The sequence below is a fragment of the Salvelinus alpinus genome, chromosome 23 (genome assembly GCF_045679555.1).
Source record: "Salvelinus alpinus chromosome 23, SLU_Salpinus.1, whole genome shotgun sequence".
Taxonomy (NCBI): Eukaryota; Metazoa; Chordata; class Actinopteri; order Salmoniformes; family Salmonidae; genus Salvelinus; species Salvelinus alpinus.
In genome coordinates, this window is record NC_092108.1 from 6145921 (window position 1) to 6165920 (window position 20000).

Sequence of the window (20000 nt, forward strand, 5' to 3'; positions counted from 1 at the left end):
CTCCCCACCGCAGACCCAAACCTGGAGGAGCCACAGCCCAGCAGGCAGAGCTACGCACAGGCTGTGAGAGGAGCAACTGGCTCAGCCCCCACCAACCAAATGAGTGACATTAAACAAATGCTGAGTCTACTATGCTCACATGTGATGGGCCGAGGGTCATGGTAAGATGAGCACAAGAACTCCACCATTCTCACACTACATCCACCCAAGTGGCATGACACAAATTCTATCTTAAATGATAAACAAATCACATTTGCAAAATAAGAGTTTACTTTAATTGAAAAATCCTATTTTAATGGTTCTTCTTGGATTGTGAGTGTTTGTCTCATTTTGAAAGGTAAAGAAAAGAGAAAAAAAAAAGTTATGAAGTCTTTTTACGTTGCATGTTGGAATATACAAGGATTGAAGTCCTCTGCTTTTGGGCTAAAGAGCAGAAACCCAGACTTCCTGAAAGAAATTGATGATGTTGATATTGTAGTACTACAGGAAACATGGTGCAGAGGTGATGTTTCCACTGGCTGTCCACTAGGTTATAGGGAGATAATCATACCATCCACTAAATTAAAAGGAATCAAACAGGGCAGAGACTCAGGGGGAATGCTAATATGGTATAAATCTGAACTAATTAATTCAATCGAATTGATCAAAACAGGAGAATTCTTTATCTGGTTAAAAATCAACAAGGAAGCTATCTTGACAGATAAAAATGTCTTCCTCTGTGCCACATACATTCCCCCCTCAGAGTCACCCTACTTCAACGAAGAGAGCTTCTCCATTCTAGAGGGAGAGATTAGTCACTTTCAGGCCCAAGGCAACGTACTGGTCTGTGGAGACCTGAATGCTAGAATAGCAGAAGAACAAGACACTATTAACAGTCATGGGGATAAACACCTACCAGGAAGCAATAACCTTTCCCTCCCCACATACCCCCACAGAAACAACTATGACAAAGTGAAAAACAAAAATGGATTACAGCTCCTGAGGCTCTGTCGAACACTGGGTCTGTACATAGTCAATGGCAGGCTGAGAGGAGACTCTTTTGGTAGGTACACCTACAGCTCATCCCTTGGCAGCAGCACTGTAGACTACTTCCTCACCGACCTAAACCCAGAGTCTCTCAGAGCCTTCACAGTCAGCCCACTAACACCTCTCTCAGACCACAGTAAAATCACAGTGTATCTGAGAAGAGCAGAACCCAACCATGAAGCATCATGGCCCAATCAATTACATGGTACTAAACAAGCCTATAGATGGAGTGCAAACAGTACAGACATCTACCAAAAAGCAATTAGTAGCCAAAAAATACAATCTCTCCTGGACAACTTTTTAGCCTTAACATTCTCCTTCAGCAATGAAGGTGTAAATTTGGCCGTTAGGAACATAAACTTTATATTTGACAAATTAGCCTCCTTGGCTAATCTAAAGAAGCATAAGAGCAAACCAAAAATAACAGATAATGAAAAATGGTTTGATAATGATTGCAAAAATCTAAGAAAGTCATTGAGAAATATATCTAATCAAAAACACAGAGAACCAGACAACAAAAATATACGCCTTCAATATGGGGAAACACTGAAGCAATACAAACGCACCCTAAGAACAAAAAAGGAACAGCACATTAGAAATCAGCTGGATGGAATTGAGGAATCCATAGAATCAAACCACTTCTGGGAGAATTGGAATAAATTAAACAAACCTCATCATGAGGAGTTGGCTATCCAAAATGGGGATATGTGGAGAAATCACTTTGCAAACCTCTACAGCAATATAACAAAGAGCCCAGAACAAAAAGATATACAAGATAAATTACAAATCCTTGAATTAGCAGTCAAAGACTATCAGAATCCTGTGGATACCCAAATTACAGAAGAAGAATTATTGGAAAAAATATGCAATCTCCAACCCAAAAAGGCCTGTGGTGCTGATGGGATTTTAAATGAAATGATCAAATATACAGACCACAAATTCAAATTGGCTATACTCAAACTCTTCAACATTATCCTCACTGCAGGTATTTTCCCCGATATTTGGAACCAGGGATTGATCACACCAATCTATAAAAATGGAGACAAATTTGACCCAAATAATTACAGAGGAATATGCGTTAACAGCAACTTGGGGAAAATTCTCTGCAGTATTATAAATAGCAGACTACATCATTTCCTTGACGAACACAACGTCCTGAGCAGAAGCCAGATTGGATTTCTAAAAAATTATCGTACAACAGACCACATTTACACCCTCCACACTCTAATTGATAAACAAGTTAACCAAAACAAAGGCAAAATCTACTCGTGTTTTGTAGATTTCAAGAAAGCATTTGATTCAATTTGGCACGAAGGTCTTTTTTATAAACTAATAGAAAGTGGTATTGGAGGGAAAACATATGATTTTATTAAATCAATGTACACTAAAAACAAATGTGCGGTTAAAATTGGCAACAAGCAAACAGACTTCTTCTCTCAGGGGCGGGGAGTGAAACAGGGCTGCCCAATAAGTCCAACATTATTTAACATCTACATTAATGAATTGGCAAAAACATTAGAAGAATCGGCAGCACCTGGTATCACCCTACACAACACTGAAATCAAGTGTCTGCTGTACGCAGATGACCTGGTGCTGCTGTCTCCCACTAAAGAGGGGTTACAGCAACACCTAGATCATCTTCACAGGTTCTGTCAGACTTGGGCTCTGACCGTTAACCTAAAAAAAACAAATATAATGATATTCCAAAAAAGGTCCGGAAATAAGGATGACAAATATAAATTCTATTTGGACACAGTTCTATTAGAACACACCAAAAACGACACATATCTAGGACTAAATATCAGCAACACAGGTAGCTTTCACATGGCTGTGAATGAGCTGAGAGACAAAGCAAGAAGAGCATTCTATGCCATTAAAAGGAACATCAAAATTGAAATTCCAATTAGAATCTGGCTCAAAATTTTTCAATCAGTTATAGAACCAATTGCTCTATATGGCAGTGAAGTATGGGGTCCGCTGTCTAATAATGAATTTACTAAATGGGACAAACATCCAATTGAAGTATTGCATGCAGAGTTTTGCAAGACTGTATTGCAAGTACAAAGAAAAACTCCAAATAACGCATGTAGGGCAGAATTGGGCCAATATCCCCTCCTCATTCGAATAGAAAAAAGAGCCATCAAATTTTACAACCATCTAAAAACAAGTGACCCTAACACATTCCATCACACAGCTCTACAATGTCAAGAGATGAAACCAGAGAAGAGTCCCCTCAGCCAGCTGGTTCTGAGGCTCAGTTCACCAACCCAAACCAACCCCATAGAGCCTCGGGACAGCCCTCAGAAAATCTGGCCCAACCAAATCATCACAAAACAAAAAGAAAAATATATAACCTATTGGAAAGACACCACAAAAAATCAAAGTAAACTTCAATGCTATTTGGCTCTAAACAGACAGTACATGGTGGCAGACTATCTGACCACTGTGACTGATAGAAAACTGAGGAAAACATTGACTAGGTACAGACTCAGTGAGCACAGTCTGGCTATAGAGACCGGTCGTCACAGACAAACCTGGCTGCCCAGGGAGGACAGGCTGTGCTCACTCTGCTCCAGGGGAGAGGTAGAGACAGAAGTGCATTTCCTACTACACTGTGACAAATACTCAGACCTAAGAGCATATTTCTTTCCCAAAATTATAATTCAATACAAAGAATTTGAAACTATAAAAGATGAAGAAAAATTCAAATATTTATTGGGTGAAAAGCCAAAATGTGCAGTTTTGGCAGCCAAATATGTGTCCTCCTGCCACAGCCTGAGGGACAGCCAGTGAAAAATGCAAAGTAATGTTGATAATATTTCCCATTTAGCTTAGTTTTGTTTTGTCTTTCGTACCAGGTCATGTGTCTTCTCAGTCATGTTGACACTGGTCTACTACTGTTGCTTTAATGTATTGTTGTTCTGATTAATATTGTTGTTGTAGCTGTTATTAATGGTAATCCCATGTCCACTACTACTATTATTATTGCTGTTAATCCCACCATTTATTTATATATAAATATATATATATTTTGTGTATATATATACATATATATTTTATTTAAATTTTTCGATATGTATACTTTGACAATGTAAGTAATAATAACTTGCCATGTCAATAAAGTCAATTGAATTGAATTGAATTGATATGAGAGAGAGAGAGATGGAGAGAGAGAGCGAGAGAGAGAGATATGAGAGAGAGAGAGATGGAGAGAGAGAGCGAGAGATATATATGAGAGAGAGAGATGGAGAGAGAGATGGAGAGAGAGCGAGAGATATATATATATATATGAGAGAGAGAGAGAGAGAGAGAACATTCTCTGCTCTATAAAAGAGTAACAATAGAGTGTTACAGTCATACCTTTTCTCCCTTACCCCCAGCAGTTCCTTTCAAACCAGCGAGACCAGGGGGTCCCTGTAAAGAGAGAAAACCCCTCTCAGGAATCAGTTTGTCAAAGACAGTACATCTAAGGGCCTTTTACTTACTGTTCACACACACTGTCATATTTTAGAACAATTGTTGCCTGAAAAAATTGCCAGTGTATCATTGCATCATAATTGCCCCAAGAAAATAGGATATGAAATATTGAAATATATGAGATATTATCTCTTACCATAGGTCCAGGGGGTCCATCCATTCCAGAAGCACCCGGAAGTCCTTGTTCACCCTTAGAATATGTATCAAATCATCCATTACATTATCCATAACCATATCCATATCATTATCCATAACCATATCCATTACATTATCCATAACTATATCCACTACATTATCCATAACCATATATATTACATTATCCATAAATATATCCACTACATTATCCATAACCATATATATTACATTATCCATAACCATATCCATTACATTATCCATAACCATATCCATTACATTATCCATAACTATATCCATTACATTATCCATAACCATATCCATTACATTATCCATAACTATATCCATTACATTATCCATAACCATATCCATTACATTATCCATAACAATATCCATTACATTATCCATAACTATATCCATTAGATTATCCATAACCATATCCATTACATTATCCATAACCATACATATTACATTATCCAAAACCATATACATTACATTATCCATAACTATATCCATTACATTATCCATAACCATATCCATTACATTATCCAAAACCATATATATTATATTATCCATAACCATATCCATTACATTATCCAAAACCATATATATTACATTATCCATAACCATATATATTACATTATCATTGAACCTTCATAATCCATCACATCGTCCATCACATTATTTAACCTTGATAATGTACAGATAATGTATAGCAAACGGATTAGTCTGTAATCTAGCTAGTTACAACAGTGATAGTGTAACGTGTAGCTAAAGTATAGCGGACCATGTATAGCTAGTTAACTCACAACAGGGCCGGGGATTCCACGCAGGCCATCGGGTCCGGGTTTCCCAGAGGGCCCCTGGGGCCCGACAGGTCCGGTCTGACCATCAGGCCCCTCGGCTCCAGCCTCACCCTGCAATACACAATCACAACATTCAATACCACTACCTCCAGCCTCACCCTATAATACACAATCACAACATTCAATACCACTACCTCCAGCCTCACCCTATAATACACAATCACAACATTCAATACCACTACCTCCAGCCTCACCCTATAATACACAATCACAACATTCAATACCACTACCTCCAGCCTCACCCTATAATACACAATCACAACATTCAATACCACTACCTCCAGCCTCACCCTATAATACACAATCACAACATTCAATACCACTACCTCCAGCCTCACCCTATAATACACAATCACAACATTCAATACCACTACCTCCAGCCTCACCCTATAATACACAATCACAACATTCAATACCACTACCTCCAGTCAGTTCGCTGCAGCTAGCGACTGGCATGAGCTGCAAAAAACACTCAAACTGGACAGTTTTATCTCAATCTCTTCTTCTTCAAAGACCCAATCATGGACACTCTTACTGACAGTTGTGGCTGCTTCGTGTGATGTATTGTTGTCTCTACCTTCTTGCCCTTTGTGCTGTTGTCTGTGCCCAATAATGTTTGTACCATATTTTGTGCTGCTACCATGTTGTGTTGCTACCATGTTGTTGTCATGTTGCTACCATAATGTTGTCTCAGGTCTCTCTTTATGTCGTGTTGTCTCTCTTGTCGTGATGTGTTTTTTCTTTTGCCTTTTGGTAGGCCGTCATTGTAAATAAGAATTTGTTCTTAACTGACTTGCTTAGTTAAATAAAAAAAAATAAAAAAACAGTTGAATGCTGTTAAACTACAGTTGAATATAATTGACTACATAGCTAACATCAAAAAACAAGAAACTGGCTCAAAAACGGTTACGAGAACTGAAGTTCTCAGGAGGTTTCTGTCAGTATTTCTTCTCCTTTGCACCCCAGTATCTCTACTTGCACATTCATCTTCTGCACATCTATCACTCCAGTGTTTAATTGCTGAATTGCAATTACTTCGCCACTACGGCCTATTTTATTGCCTTACCTCTCTAATCTTACCTCATTTGCACACACTTTATATAGATTTATTTCTATTGTGTTATTGACTGTATGTTTGTTTACTCCATGTGTAACTCTGTGTTGTTGTTTGTGTCACACTGCTTTGCTTCATCTTGGCCAGGTCGCAGTTGCACATGAGAACTTGTTCTCAACTGGCCTACCTGGTTAAATAAAGGTGAAATAAAAAAAGTATTGGGTCCTATTCACCCTCAAAAGAGAACACCTTTCAAAAGCTTTTGGGAATTACAACAATCACACAGAGCCTAAACTCAGTCACCAGATGTCATCCATCAGCCATGAGAACAGACACGGAGGTTTGGAGATCCATGGATTTACCGTCAGATCGGATGAAGGGGTTGGAGGATTAAACCGTTGTGACAACCAATTAGAAGCCAGCTTTGACAGACCAGGAAGTTCTGAGAGGCTTTCGCCTGTCTCCATCACATCAACTCTAATCCTACACTTCTGTTTGAATGGAAATGTGTGTGTGTCTTACCTTAGATCCCTTCTCTCCTTGTCTTCCCTCAGTACCGGCTGGTCCAATGGGTCCCTGAGGAGGAAAGAAAGTCCCCACTCCTCAGCTTGGTATACAGTTTACAACTTATTTTAATCATAGATGGTTAAAACAGTCTAAATGGTTTAGTATACATTTTTAATAGACTTAATAACTATTCATGAGAACTGCTCGACAAGGTTAATAACCTTGACGAGAAGCAGATATCCCAGCGTACAGCAGGTCAGATAGGGACAAAGCTACAGTAAATTGGCCTATAGTCTACTGGTAGTGTAGCTAAAGGATCTGAATAACTGCCTTGGAAGAAGGTTGTGGTTTAGCATCAGTGACCATAAACTGATGAAGGAGACTATGTAGACCCTGATATGGGTTATGGGCATCAATGTGTGTGTTATAACTCAGTTGAGCTTCAGTGTGTTTCAATGACCTACAGACCTATATCTAATTGATATAAATCTACACAGAAGATCCCTCAAAATCCCTTACTTCAACATATAAATGGCTAATCAAGCACTTAACTTCCCATTGGACATATGATTAACTGGTGACATTTCTAGAATGGCCTGAGAATGAACAGAATGAACACACTTTGGGGCTAACGCTCTGGCTAATGCTCTGGCTAACGCTATGGCTAATGCTCTGGCTAACGCTATGGCTAATGCTCTGGCTAACGCTATGGCTAATGTTCTGGCTAACGCTATGGCTAATGCTCTGGCTAATGCTCTGGCTAACGCTATGGCTAATGCTCTGGCTAACGCTATGGCTAATGCTCTGGCTAACGCTATGGCTGATTTCTTTTGATTTTCCCATGATGTGAAGCAAAGAGGCACTGAATTTGAAGGTAGGCCTTGAAATACATCGACAGGTACACCTCCAATTGACTCAAATGATGTCAATTAGTCTATCAGAAGCTTCTAAAGCCATGACATAAATCAAGCTGTTTAAAGGCACAGTCGACTTAGTGTATGTAAACTTCTGACCCACTGGAATTGTGATACAGTGAATTATAAGTGAAATAATCTGTCTGTAAACAATTGTTGGAAAAATGACTTGTGTCGTGCACAAAGTAGATGTCCTAACCGACAATACATTTGTGGATTGGTTGATACACGAGATTTAATGACTCCAACCTAAGTGTATGTAAACCTCCGACTTCAACAAGATGACAAGCTGAGTTTAATATAGCTTGTATAGAATATATATCATAGTGCATCAACATATTGGGACTGTACGTCGGTGGCATTTTAACTAGTTTTACACCATACATATTTAGTACCTGGCACTTTGTCTGTGGGCCATCATCATAAATCATTACGAGTGAAGGAAAACCTTTACACTAAACGCAGAACCACTTTGATTTGATATTGATATTGATATTTGATTTGTAGTCACATCCTTTCACACTAACACCAGTATGTTCCAATTGACTTTGACTTAAACTGAACTTTACATTTAAAAGAAAAGTGAAAGGTCTGCGTCCCAAATATCATCCTATCCACTATACGGTGGACTACCTATGGGGCCCTGGTCAAAAGTAGTGCACTACATAGGGAATAGGGTGACATAGGGCTCTGGTCAGAAGTAGTGCACTACATAGGGAATAGGACTCTGGTCAGAAGTAGTACACTACATAGGGTATATACATATTCTTGGCGTGATCCTGGACAATACCCTGTCGTTCTCAACTAACATCAAGGCGGTGACCCGTTCCTGTAGGTTCATGCTCTACAACATTCGCAGAGTACGACCCTGCCTCACGCAGGAAGCGGCGCAGGTCCTAATCCAGGCACTTGTCATCTCCCGTCTGGATTACTGCAACTCGCTGTTGGCTGGGCTCCCTGCCTGTGCCATTAAACCCCTACAACTCATCCAGAACGCCGCAGCCCGTCTGGTGTTCAACTTTCCCAAGTTCTCTCACGTCACCCCGCTCCTCCGCTCTCTCCACTGGCTTCCAGTTGAAGCTCGCATCCGCTACAAGACCATGGTGCTTGCCTACGGAGCTGTGAGGGGAACGGCACCTCCGTACCTTCAGGCTCTGATCAGGCCCTACACCCAAACAAGGGCACTGCGTTCATCCACCTCTGGCCTGCTTGCCTCCCTACCTCTGAGGAAGTACAGTTCCCGCTCAGCCCAGTCAAAACTGTTCGCTGCTCTGGCACCCCAATGGTGGAACAAACTCCCTCACGACGCCAGGTCAGCGGAGTCAATCACCACCTTCCGGAGACACCTGAAACCCCACCTCTTTAAGGAATACCTAGGATAGGATAAAGTAATCCTTCTAACCCCCCCCCCTTAAAAGAGTTAGATGCACTATTGTAAAGTGGTTGTTCCACTGGATATCATAAGGTGAATGCACCAATTTGTAAGTCGCTCTGGATAAGAGCGTCTGCTAAATGACTTAAATGTAAATGTAAATAGGGAATAGCGTGCCATAGGGCTCTGGTCAGAAGTAGTGCACTACATAGGGAATAGGGTGCCATAGGGCTCTGGTCAGAAGTAGTACACTACATAGGGAATAGGGTGCCATAGGGCTCTGGTCAGAAGTAGTACACTACATAGGGAATAGGGTTCCATTTGGGAAACCCTCATATTGTTGGCACAATTCAGTACCAACCCGTCATTATTTGACAGCATCGGTGTAGTGGTTTATAGCGTTTTACTGCTCTCCATTAAAGGTGATGGCTGTAGACGGGCCAGGTTGTAAAAAGTGTTACGTTGGTAAGAAACACACTGGGGTGCGTCCCAAATGGCCTCCTATCCCCTGCATAGTGTACTACTTATGGGCTCTGGTCAAAAGTAGTGCACTACGTAGGGAATAGGGTGCCATAGGGCTCTGGTCAAAAGTAGTGCACTAAATAGGGAATAGTGTGCCCTTTGCGATGCATCCCTAATCTCACGTGGACAGCGAGCAGTAGGAGATGGCAGAAGCAGAAATTACATCTTGATATCCTGACTTTAGTGTTTATTCATTTCACGTCACTGTCAATCAAACTAAAACAGGTCAATAGTCTATTTCTAAAACGAATCTATTCTTCAACCATCTCTGAACGCTGGCTTGTCCAGAGACTTGTTCATTCAACAAGTGGAAATCAGATCTGTATTGTAATGCATTGTATCTAATATTTCAATTCAGCGACGTCTATTCATGTTGGATGGTGACGAGTAACCTTGCCTGAAACCTGTGACCTTGTGTTAGCTCTGTGAGTGAATGCTTAGGCTTTAGCTCAGAGGGCTAACACAGGTTCGTGGTGTGCATGAGAGCCGCGTTGGAACCGTGTCGGGGACACTCACCCTCTTGCCGGGGGGCCCTGGTGACCCAGCTTCTCCAGAAGGGCCAGATGGACCCTGAAACAACACACAAAAGACCAGTTAGAATAACAATGACGACACTGCCGCCGACATCAACAACAACAACATCAACAATATCAACAACAACAACAGCATCATCAACAACAACAGCAACACCAACAACAACAACATCAACAACAACAATATCATCAACAACACCAACATCAACAACATCAACAACAACAACATCATCAACAACACCAACATCAACAACAACAACAGTGAACCTACAGGCTGACCGGCCTCTCCGTCATCTCCCTTGTCTCCAGCCAAGCCATCCAATCCCTGAGGAGATACAACAGAAAGACAAGTCAGGATACTATCACTTTCTAACCTGATATAACAGTACTAGCTACAGTACTACCTGGCACAGTACAGTACTAGCTACAGTACTACCTGGCACAGTACAGTACTAGCTACAGTACTACCTGGCACAGTACAGTACTAGCTACAGTACTACCTGGTACAGTACAGTACTAGCTACAGTACTACCTGGCACAGTACAGTACAGTACTAGCTACAGGACTACCTGGTACAGTACAGTACTAGCTACAGTACTACCTGGCACAGTACAGTACGAGCTACAGTACTACCTGGCACAGTACAGTACTAGCTACAGTACTACCTGGCACAGTACAGTACTAGCTACAGTACTACCTGGCTCAGTACAGTACAGTACTAGCTACAGTACTACCTGGCACAGTTCAGTACTAGCTACTAGCATCGATCATAATCTACTGTTACACTTCAATGAATTCAACTAATACTCCGTAAGAGGTCTCTGCCTAGCTTCCCTCCTGTGATGCTTCATGACATTCCCTTTATATATCCCCGTAGTACTTACACCAACTCCAGGCTCTCCAGGGGGACCAGGGTCTCCAGGGAAGCCAACGGGACCCTACAGACAGACAGACATACAGAGAGAGGGAGAGGGAGAGGGAGAGGGAGAGGGAGAGAGAGAGAGAGAGAGAGAGAGAGGGTGAGGGAGAGGGAGAGGGAGAGGGAGAGGGAGAGGGAGAGGGAGAGGGAGAGGGAGAGGGAGAGGGAATACAACATCTGTTTTAGCTGGAATCATACAATGAATGGTACTAAAACAACAGCACTAGTTAGTTTCACAACCATGGGTAGGGAGAACCCTTTTTGGTTCAATGTAGAACCCTCTCTGGAAAGGGTTCTACATGGAACCCAAAATGGTTCTACCTGGAAGCAAAATGGTTCTACCTGGAAGCAAAACGTTTTTTTCAAAGGGTACTCCTATGGGGACAGCCAAAGTACTCTTTTAGGTTCTAGAAAGCACCTTTTTTTCCTAAGAGTGGAATGAATAAAGTTTGGTTATATGTGACGTGACTCACAGGGTTGCCCTTGGGGCCGTCGTCTCCTCCGGGTCCGCGGGCCCCTGCAGGTCCAGCAGCTCCAGGTGGTCCTGACTCTCCCTTCTCCCCTGTCTCTCCTCTGGGGCCCTGGAGAGAGATATCAGCATGGTTATCACATTGCTATTGGAACTATCTCTCCCTTTTCCCCTGTCTCTCCTCCGGGGCCCTGGAGAGAGATATCAGCATGGTTATCACATTGCTATTGGAACTATCTCTCCCTTCTCCCCTGTCTCTCCTCCGGGGCCCTGGAGAGAGATATCAGCATGGTTATCACATTGCTATTAGAACTATCTCTCCCTTCTCCCCTGTCTCTCCTCCGGGGCCCTGGAGAGACATGTGACCAATTACAGCACGTCGATCTGCTTGTAGTAGACCAGCTTTTCAATCCATAGCAAAGCGCCACCTCTCCAAATGATCACGAGGCCGTTGAGGCTCGATCTGTTCATGTCCTCTCCCTCCCTGTCACTATCTGTCACTATCTGTTCCCTGGCTACCATGTACCTCCCGGGTGGCGCAGTGGTCGAGGGCACTGCATCGCAGTGCTAGCTGCGCCACCAGAGTCTCTGGGTTCGCGCCCAGGCTGGGCTGGGTTCGCGCCCAGGCTCTGTCGCAGCCGGCCGCAACCGGGAGGTCCGTGGGGCGACGCACAATTGGCATAGCGTCATCCGGGTTAGGGAGGGTTTGGCCGGTAGGGGTAGGGATATCCTTGTCTCAGTATGTAAAAATGTAATAAAATGTATGCACTCTACTGTAAGTCGCTCTGGATAAGAGCGTCTGCTAAATGACTAAAATGTAAATGTAAAATGTATCTGTCACTATCTGTCCCTGTCTGTTCCCTCTCTACCTGTCCCTGTCTGTCCCTCTCTACCTGTCACTATCTGTCCCTGTCTGTTCCCTCTCTACCTGTCACTATCTGTCCCTGTCTGTTCCCTCTCTACCTGTCCCTGTCTGTCCCTCTCTACCTGTCACTATCTGTCCCTGTCTGTTCCCTCTCTACCTGTCACTATCTGTCTCTGTCTGTTCCCTCTCTACCTGTCACTATCTGTCCCTGTCTGTTCCCTCTCTACCTGTCACTGTCTGTCCCCTCTCTACCTGTCACTATCTGTCCCTATCTGTCCCTCTCTACCTGTCACTATCTGTCCCTGTCTGTTCCCTCTCTATCTGTCCCTCTCTACCTGTCACCATCTGTCCCTGTCTGTTCCCTGTCTACCTGTCACTATCTGTCCCTGTCTGTCCCCTCTCTACCTGTCACTATCTGTACCTGTATGTCCCCTCTCTACCTGTCACTATCTGTCCCTGTCTGTTCCCTCTCTATCTGTCCCTCTCTACCTGTCACTATCTGTCCCTGTCTGTTCCCTCTCTACCTGTCACTATCTGTCCCTGTCTGTCCCCTCTCTACCTGTCACTATCTGTACCTGTATGTCCCCTCTCTACCTGTCACTATCTGTCCCTGTCTGTTCCCTCTCTACCTGTCACTGTCTGTTCCCTCTCTACCTGTCACTATCTGTCCCTGCCTGTCTACCTGTCACTGTCTGTTCCTGTCTACCTGTCACTATCTGTCCCTGTCTGTTCCTTCTCTACCTGTCACTATCTGTCCCTGTCTGTTCCCTCTCTACCTGTCACTATCTGTCCCTGTCTGTTCCTTCTCTACCTGTCACTATCTGTCCCTGTCTGTCCCTGTCTACCTGTCACTATCTGTCCCTGTCTGTTCCTTCTCTACCTGTCACTATCTGTCACTGTCTGTCCCTGTCTACCTGTCACTATCTGTCCCTGTCTGTTCCTTCTCTACCTGTCACTATCTGTCCCTGTCTGTCCCTGTCTACCTGTCACTATCTGTCCCTGTCTGTTCCTTCTCTACCTGTCACTATCTGTCCCTGTCTGTTCCCTCTCTACCTGTCACTATCTGTCCCTGTCTGTTCCCTCTCTACCTGTCACTATCTGTCCCTGTCTGTTCCCTCTCTACCTGTCACTATCTGTCCCTGTCTGTCCCTGTCTGTTCCTTCTCTACCTGTCACTATCTGTCCCTGTCTGTTCCTTCTCTACCTGTCACTATCTGTCCCTGTCTGTCCCTGTCTGTCCCTGTCTACCTGTCACTATCTGTCCCTGTCTGTTCCTTCTCTACCTGTCACTATCTGTCCCTGTCTGTTCCTTCTCTACCTGTCACTATCTGTCCCTGTCTGTCCCTGTCTACCTGTCACTATCTGTCCCTGTCTGTTCCTTCTCTACCTGTCACTATCTGTCCCTGTCTGTCCCTGTCTACCTGTCACTATCTGTCCCTGTCTGTTCCTTCTCTACCTGTCACTATCTGTCCCTGTCTGTTCCCTCTCTACCTGTCACTATCTGTCCCTGTCTGTTCCCTCTCTACCTGTCACTATCTGTCCCTGTCTGTTCCCTCTCTACCTGTCACTATCTGTCCCTGTCTGTTCCTTCTCTACCTGTCACTATCTGTCCCTGTCTGTCCCTGTCTACCTGTCACTATCTGTCCCTGTCTGTCCCTGTCTACCTGTCACTATCTGTCCCTGTCTGTCCTTCTCTACCTGTCACTATCTGTCCCTGTCTGTTCCTTCTCTACCTGTCACTATCTGTCCCTGTCTGTTCCCTGGCTACCTGTCACTATCTGTCCCTGTCTGTTCCCTCTCTACCTGTCACTATCTGTCCCTGTCTGTTCCCTCTCTACCTGTCACTATCTGTCCCTGTCTGTTCCCTCTCTACCTGTCACTATCTGTCCCTGTCTGTTCCTTCTCTACCTGTCACTATCTGTCCCTGTCTGTCCCTGTCTACCTGTCACTATCTGTCCCTGTCTGTCCCTGTCTACCTGTCACTATCTGTCCCTGTCTGTCCCTGTCTACCTGTCACTATCTGTCCCTGTCTGTCCTTCTCTACCTGTCACTATCTGTCCCTGTCTGTTCCTTCTCTACCTGTCACTATCTGTCCCTGTCTGTTCCCTGGCTACCTGTCACTATCTGTCCCTGTCTGTTCCCTCTCTACCTGTCACTATCTGTCCCTGTCTGTTCCCTCTCTACCTGTCACTATCTGTCCCTGTCTGTTCCCTCTCTACCTGTCACTATCTGTCCCTGTCTGTTCCTTCTCTACCTGTCACTATCTGTCCCTATCTGTCCCTGTCTACCTGTCACTATCTGTCCCTGTCTGTCCCTGTCTACCTGTCACTATCTGTCCCTGTCTGTCCTTCTCTACCTGTCACTATCTGTCCCTGTCTGTTCCTTCTCTATCTGTCACTATCTGTCCCTGTCTGTTCCCTCTCTACCTGTCACTATCTGTATCTGTCACTATCTGTTCCTGTCTGTCCCCTCCCTACCTGTCACTATCTACCTGTCACTATCTGTTCCTGTCTGTTCCCTCCCTACCTGTCACTATCTGTTCCTGTCTGTTCCCTCACTACCTGTCACTAACGCTCAATTATAGCTGCACTTAAGGAATATGAGCACCCATGATTTGTAACCTAATCACACACGGCTATAGATCAATGAAAATACTACAGACTAAGAAAAGTTGTTTTGTTGTGGCCTGTTCTTGTTGTTATTTCTTGAATTAAAAATGTAGATTTTCTGTATTTGAATCAAACGGGATACTTACTCCACCACCAGGCTCTCCGGATGGTCCCGGGTTGCCGGCTTCGCCGCTCTCTCCCTTTTCTCCATTACCTCCCATTGAACCTACTCCACCAGGAGGGCCTTGGGCACCCTGTGGATTGGATACAAATCAATCAATCAACTAACCAGCCAATCAATCAATCAACCAATCAACTAACCAATCAAATGATCAATCAATCAACTAACCAATCAAACAATCAACCAACCAACCAACCAATCAAACAATCAATCAATAAATCAAAATGTCTGCCATCATAATATACAGTAAGGTATGGATCATGTTCTCAAGTGTAAGAGAAATATAATATTTGATGATGATAAGGTATGGAGCATAATATACTCAAACCAGAGATGGTGAAGACACTTACGTCAGCTCCACTAGAACCCTGGGGACCTCTGGGACCTGGAGGACCAGGCGGACCCTGTCAACATAAACAACAAACGATCAACAATAACACCCTGTCAACATAAACAATAAACAACAAACAATCAACAATAACACCCTGTCAACATAAACAATAACACCTTGTCAACATAAACAATAACACCCTGTCAACATAAACAATAAACAACAACATCCTGTCAACATAAACAATAAACAATAACACCTTGTCAACATAAACAATAAACAATAACACCTTGTCAACATAAACAATAACACCCTGTCAACATAAACAATAAACAATAACGCCTTGTCAACATAAACAATAACACCCTGTCAACATAAACAATAAACAACAAACGATCAACAATACGATCCTGACAACACAACGTAGTTATGAGTGACACCAACACAGACTGGATCCAATAATGTAGCTGTGTATCTACTTGGACGTCTGTACTGTGGTGTGATTCCAAAATGGCTGACTCACCATTGGGCCGACGTCCCCGTTCTCCCCCTTCTCTCCTGATGTACCAGGCAGGCCCTGAGAAAGGAGAGAGGTACTCAACTTTAATACTCAACAACAAAGACATTTTGTTTACATTAAATATGGTACCATAGTCTGTGATGATGATACTGATTGGAATAGATGAGGCAGCTCTTGCAGCAACAACAACAAACAACAACAAAAAACAGTTCATTTAAACACACAGCCTAATTCTGATCTTTTTCCACAGATTGGTCTTTTGACCAATCAGATCAGCTCTTTTGCAAAAGATCAGAATTGGGCTGCCTGTGTAAACGCAGTCCATTGATATGAAAGTATGATATGAGATTTCATTACACTACTTCCGATTCACCATCTGACTTTCCTAACAATATGCAAGAACTTTGGTTATTCATTATATTTATATATATATATGTGAGGACACATGACCTACATTAACTTAACAGTCATTAGAAAACACATGCTGATGATAAAGGGTTCCAGGGTTCTGGTACTGTACTGTGTGTGTGTGTGTGTGTGTGTGTGTGTGTGTGTGTGTGTGTGTGTGTGTGTGTGTGTGTGTGTGTGTGTGTGTGTGTGTGTGTGTGTGTGTGTGTGTGTGTGTGTGTGTGTGTGTGTGTGTGTGTGTGTGTGTGTGTGTGTGTAGTCGTACCTGCAGTCCGATGGGTCCAGGTAGCCCAGGGAATCCTCTGGATCCTTCGTCTCCCTTCTGGCCAAACATACCCTGCTGACCCCTGGGTCCTGACTCACCATCACTACCCTGGAGGTCAAAGGTCAAAGATTAGAGGTCACCGTGACATCACAGAGGTGATTGAGAGAGGGGGGGAAAGAGCGAGGGTGGAAGAGAGAGGGGAGAGAGAGAGAGAGACAGAGAGACAGAGAGACAGAGAGAGAGAGAAAGGCGAGAGAGAGAGAGAGAAAGTGAGGACCTGAAATGTGCTGACTGAATCTATGGGAGCACCACAGGGCTATAGGGTTGAGTGAGAGGGGGCTCTGGAGGGGTGAAGGGGTGGAGGTAGAGAGGCTGCATATGAGGTGCTGACCAACAGTCTTCAGTTGAACGCCTGACTCATGTCAGATCAGCAGTAGAAATGACCAGGGGGGAAATGTTCTGTTATGTCCTAGGGGGGGCTGGAACATGCAGATATAGAATATCTTGGACAGAGTGAATTATGCGATGGGTCTGATCTGAGCTGAGAAGATCTGAGTTGAGTGTAGGTTACCAACACTATGTAGTGACCTACTTTTAACCAGAAGCCTATTCACTATAAAGGGAAGGGGATAAGGTGTCATTTGGGATGCATGTGGAGTCCTGCTTGGCCAGAAATAACAGCACAACAACATGGAGGACTGTGTAGTCATGGCTTGTGAGACGCAGTGTAAAGGCTACTGCACGATTGATAAATCACGTAGGGATTTGAGACAAGGTTGTTGGTGTTTTTTTTTAAAGAACAAGCTGGCCAAAGGGGTTTGGTTAGACTTTAGGTAACGGTCTAACTGTAACTCTTCTTCTCTGTAGTCTCCAGACTGCTGTAGTCTCTGAAGTCTCCAGACTGCTGTAGTCTCTGTAGTCTCCAGACTGCTGTAGTCTCTGTAGTCTCCAGACTGCTGTAGTCTCTGTAGTCTCCAGACAGCTGTAGTCTCCAGACTGCTGTAGTCTCTGTAGTCTCCAGACTGCTGTAGTCTCCAGACTGCTGTAGTCTCTGTAGTCTCCAGACTGCTGTAGTCACCAGACTGCTGCAGTCTCTGTAGTCTCCAGACTGCTGTAGTCTCTGTAGTCTCCAGACTGCTGTAGTCTCCAGACTGATGTAGTCTCTGTAGTCTCCAGACTGCTGTAGTCACCAGACTGCTGTAGTCTCTGTAGTCTCCAGACTGCTGTAGTCTCTGTAGTCTCCAGACTGCTGTAGTCACCAGACTGCTGTAGTCTCTGTAGTCTCCAGACTGCTGTAGTCTCTGTAGTCTCCAGACTGCTGTAGTCTCTGTAGTCTCCAGACTGTTGTAGTCACCAGACTGCTGTAGTCTCTGTAGTCTCCAGACTGCTGTAGTCTCTGTAGTCTCCAGACTGCTGTAGTCTCTGTAGTCTCCAGACTGCTGTAGTCTCTGTAGTCTCCAGGCTGCTGTAGTCTCTGTAGTCTCCAGACTGCTGTAGTCTCTGTAGTCTCCAGACTGCTGTAGTCTCCAGACTGCTGTAGTCTCTGTAGTCTCCAGACTGCTGTAGTCTCTGTAGTCTTCAGACTGCTGTAGTCTCTGTAGTCTCCAGACAGCTGTAGTCTCCAGACTGCTGTAGTCTCTGTAGTCTCCAGACTGCTGTAGTCTCCAGACTGCTGTAGTCTCTGTAGTCTCCAGACTGCTGTAGTCTCTGTAGTCTCCAGACAGCTGTAGTCACCAGACTGCTGTAGTCTCTGTAGTCTCCAGACTGATGTAGTCTCTGTAGTCTCCGGACTGCTGTAGTCTCTGTAGTCTCCAGACTGCTGTAGTCTCTGTAGTCTCCAGACTGCTGTAGTCTCTCTAGTCTCCAGACAGCTCACTTCCAGATCTTTGTCTACAGGTCTCTTGTGTGTTTTATGATAACATCGTTGCCCTTTCATTCCAGTCGAAATTACCTAGTGGCCTCATGGGAGGAATGTTACTCATATTTTTCAGAATTTCATAATTAATCAACATTACTTATCTATATTTTTTTTAAACAGCCAAAAAATCTGGTGTTTCTATGTCAAATGGTTCATATATTTCAGTCTTCTGTGATGTATATAAAGTGTAATATTGGGATGCAAACTCAAAATGTAATACATCCCAACTATATCTGACATGGTACAGGTGTCTTCTTATTTTAAACCCATAACCATGTGTGTGAGGTGTACACTTTTGTTTCAAAGAAGATTTGTTTAAGACTACCAATAAACCTTTTGTGTGACCCTGATTTAGCCTACTGCAGCAAAATGTTACCCAGAGAAATGTCTGTAGCTGAAACCTCAGCAACACTTGTCTTGGAACATAGAGCCGGTAGGCTTATTGTAGACTTCTTGTAGTCTTGCTGTGGGCTTATTGTAGACTTCTTGTAGTCTTGCTGTGGGCTTATTGTAGACTTCTTGTAGTCTTGCTGTGGGCTTATTGTAGACTTCTTGTAGTCTTGCTGTGGGCTTATTGTAGACTTCGTGTAGTCTTGCTGTGGGCTTATTGTAGACTTCTTGTAGTCTTGCTGTGGGCTTATTGTAGACTTCTTGTAGTCTTGTTGTAGGCTTGCTGGAGGCTTGTTATAGGCTTGTTGTAGACTTATTGTAGTCTTGCTGTGGGCTTATTGTAGACTTATTGTAGTCTTGCTGTAGGCTTATTGTAGACTTCTTGTAGTCTTGCTGTGGGCTTATTGTAGACTTCTTGTAGTCTTGCTGTGGGCTTATTGTAGACTTCTTGTAGTCTTGCTGTGGGCTTATTGTAGGCTTATTGTAGTCTTGTTGTAGTCTTGCTGTGGGCTTATTGTAGGCTTATTGTAGTCTTGTTGTAGTCTTGCTGTGGGCTTATTGTAGACTTCTTGTAGTCTTGCTGTGGGCTTATTGTAGACTTCTTGTAGTCTTGCTGTGGGCTTATTGTAGACTTCTTGTAGTCTTGCTGTGGGCTTATTGTAGACTTCTTGTAGTCTTGCTGTGGGCTTATTGTAGACTTCTTGTAGTCTTGCTGTGGGCTTA

At 43.6% G+C, this 20000-nt stretch overlaps 1 protein-coding gene across 1 annotated transcript in view; it reads right to left on the bottom strand.

Moving 5' to 3' along the window:
• Positions 1-20000, bottom strand: part of LOC139550125 (collagen alpha-1(XI) chain-like) — a 182867-nt gene that overhangs the window by 13099 nt on the left and 149768 nt on the right. The window contains exons 44-55 of the mRNA XM_071360770.1: positions 16970-17077; positions 16300-16353; positions 15796-15849; positions 15411-15518; positions 11796-11903; positions 11288-11341; positions 10675-10728; positions 10387-10440; positions 7078-7131; positions 5445-5552; positions 4640-4693; positions 4387-4440 (exon numbers count right to left, since the gene is read on the bottom strand). Coding sequence (XP_071216871.1) covers positions 4387-4440; positions 4640-4693; positions 5445-5552; positions 7078-7131; positions 10387-10440; positions 10675-10728; positions 11288-11341; positions 11796-11903; positions 15411-15518; positions 15796-15849; positions 16300-16353; positions 16970-17077 — 864 coding nt within the window. The remainder of the gene's footprint in view (positions 1-4386; positions 4441-4639; positions 4694-5444; positions 5553-7077; positions 7132-10386; positions 10441-10674; positions 10729-11287; positions 11342-11795; positions 11904-15410; positions 15519-15795; positions 15850-16299; positions 16354-16969; positions 17078-20000) is intronic.